Raw genomic sequence first — 810 nt, 5'->3', positions numbered from 1 at the left:
TGCCCAACTGGTTTCAAGTGTGGAATCAACTATCAGCCTCCTACAGTTGTTCCTGGAGGAGACCTTGCCAAGGTGCAACGTGCGGTTTGCATGATCAGCAACAACACTGCGGTGGCTGAGGTGTTCTCCCGCATTGACCATAAATTTGATCTCATGTATGCAAAGCGTGCTTTTGTGCATTGGTATGTTGGAGAAGGAATGGAGGAAGGCGAGTTTTCGGAGGCTAGGGAGGATCTTGCTGCCCTCGAGAAAGATTACGAGGAAGTCGGTGCTGAGGGTGCTGATGATGATGGGGAAGAACCGGAGGACTATTGAGTTAGTGGGGATTCATTGAGTTTGGGTGTGGCTCCAGTCTTGTTGATTTGTTTTGTTGTACTTGTGCTAGATATGCTTTCATGTTGCCATATATTTCAAACCTTTGTGGTGGTGGTCTTCTTCCATGCGTGATTTTCCTTTTTGGATTTTTAAAGTTTACTGGGTGTTAACATGGAATTGCTTAGATTCACTTTGGTCATCTTATATTTTGACTTGTATTTTTGAGCTTAGTAGTTCTGGATGACAATTAATGGGCTATTGATGACTAGAGTTCAGAATTTACCAATTAGACTTTCTGTGATGTCGTTATTGCAGATTCAGAACTAACGTTGGGCTTGCGCTCAACAATCTCAGATACACCAGTTGAAGACCAAGCAAAGGTAAAATCTATAGCTTCTTATTCTACAAGTTTGTTTACTCGAGTTAAATTACTGGTTGGAGCTGTTAAAGCAAGCTCATTACAATTTTGCACGTTAAAGCTCTCTGCAAGCTCAG

General features: G+C 42.3%; 1 protein-coding gene across 1 annotated transcript; it reads left to right on the top strand.

Annotated features, from left to right (window-relative positions):
- Positions 1–6: 6 nt before the first annotated feature.
- On the top strand, positions 7–562 carry LOC110035009 (tubulin alpha-3 chain-like). The gene has a single exon (XM_020739248.1). The coding sequence runs from the start codon at positions 91–93 to the stop codon at positions 313–315; it is 225 nt and encodes a 74-aa protein (XP_020594907.1). The 5' UTR covers positions 7–90; the 3' UTR covers positions 316–562.
- The last annotated feature ends 248 nt before the right edge of the window (positions 563–810 follow it).

Source organism: Phalaenopsis equestris, unplaced genomic scaffold, assembly GCF_001263595.1.
Source record: "Phalaenopsis equestris unplaced genomic scaffold, ASM126359v1 Scaffold195284, whole genome shotgun sequence".
NCBI classification, from domain to species: domain Eukaryota; kingdom Viridiplantae; phylum Streptophyta; class Magnoliopsida; order Asparagales; family Orchidaceae; genus Phalaenopsis; species Phalaenopsis equestris.
The sequence above is the reverse complement of the archived record's forward strand: the minus strand, read 5'-3'. Positions and strand labels throughout refer to the sequence as shown.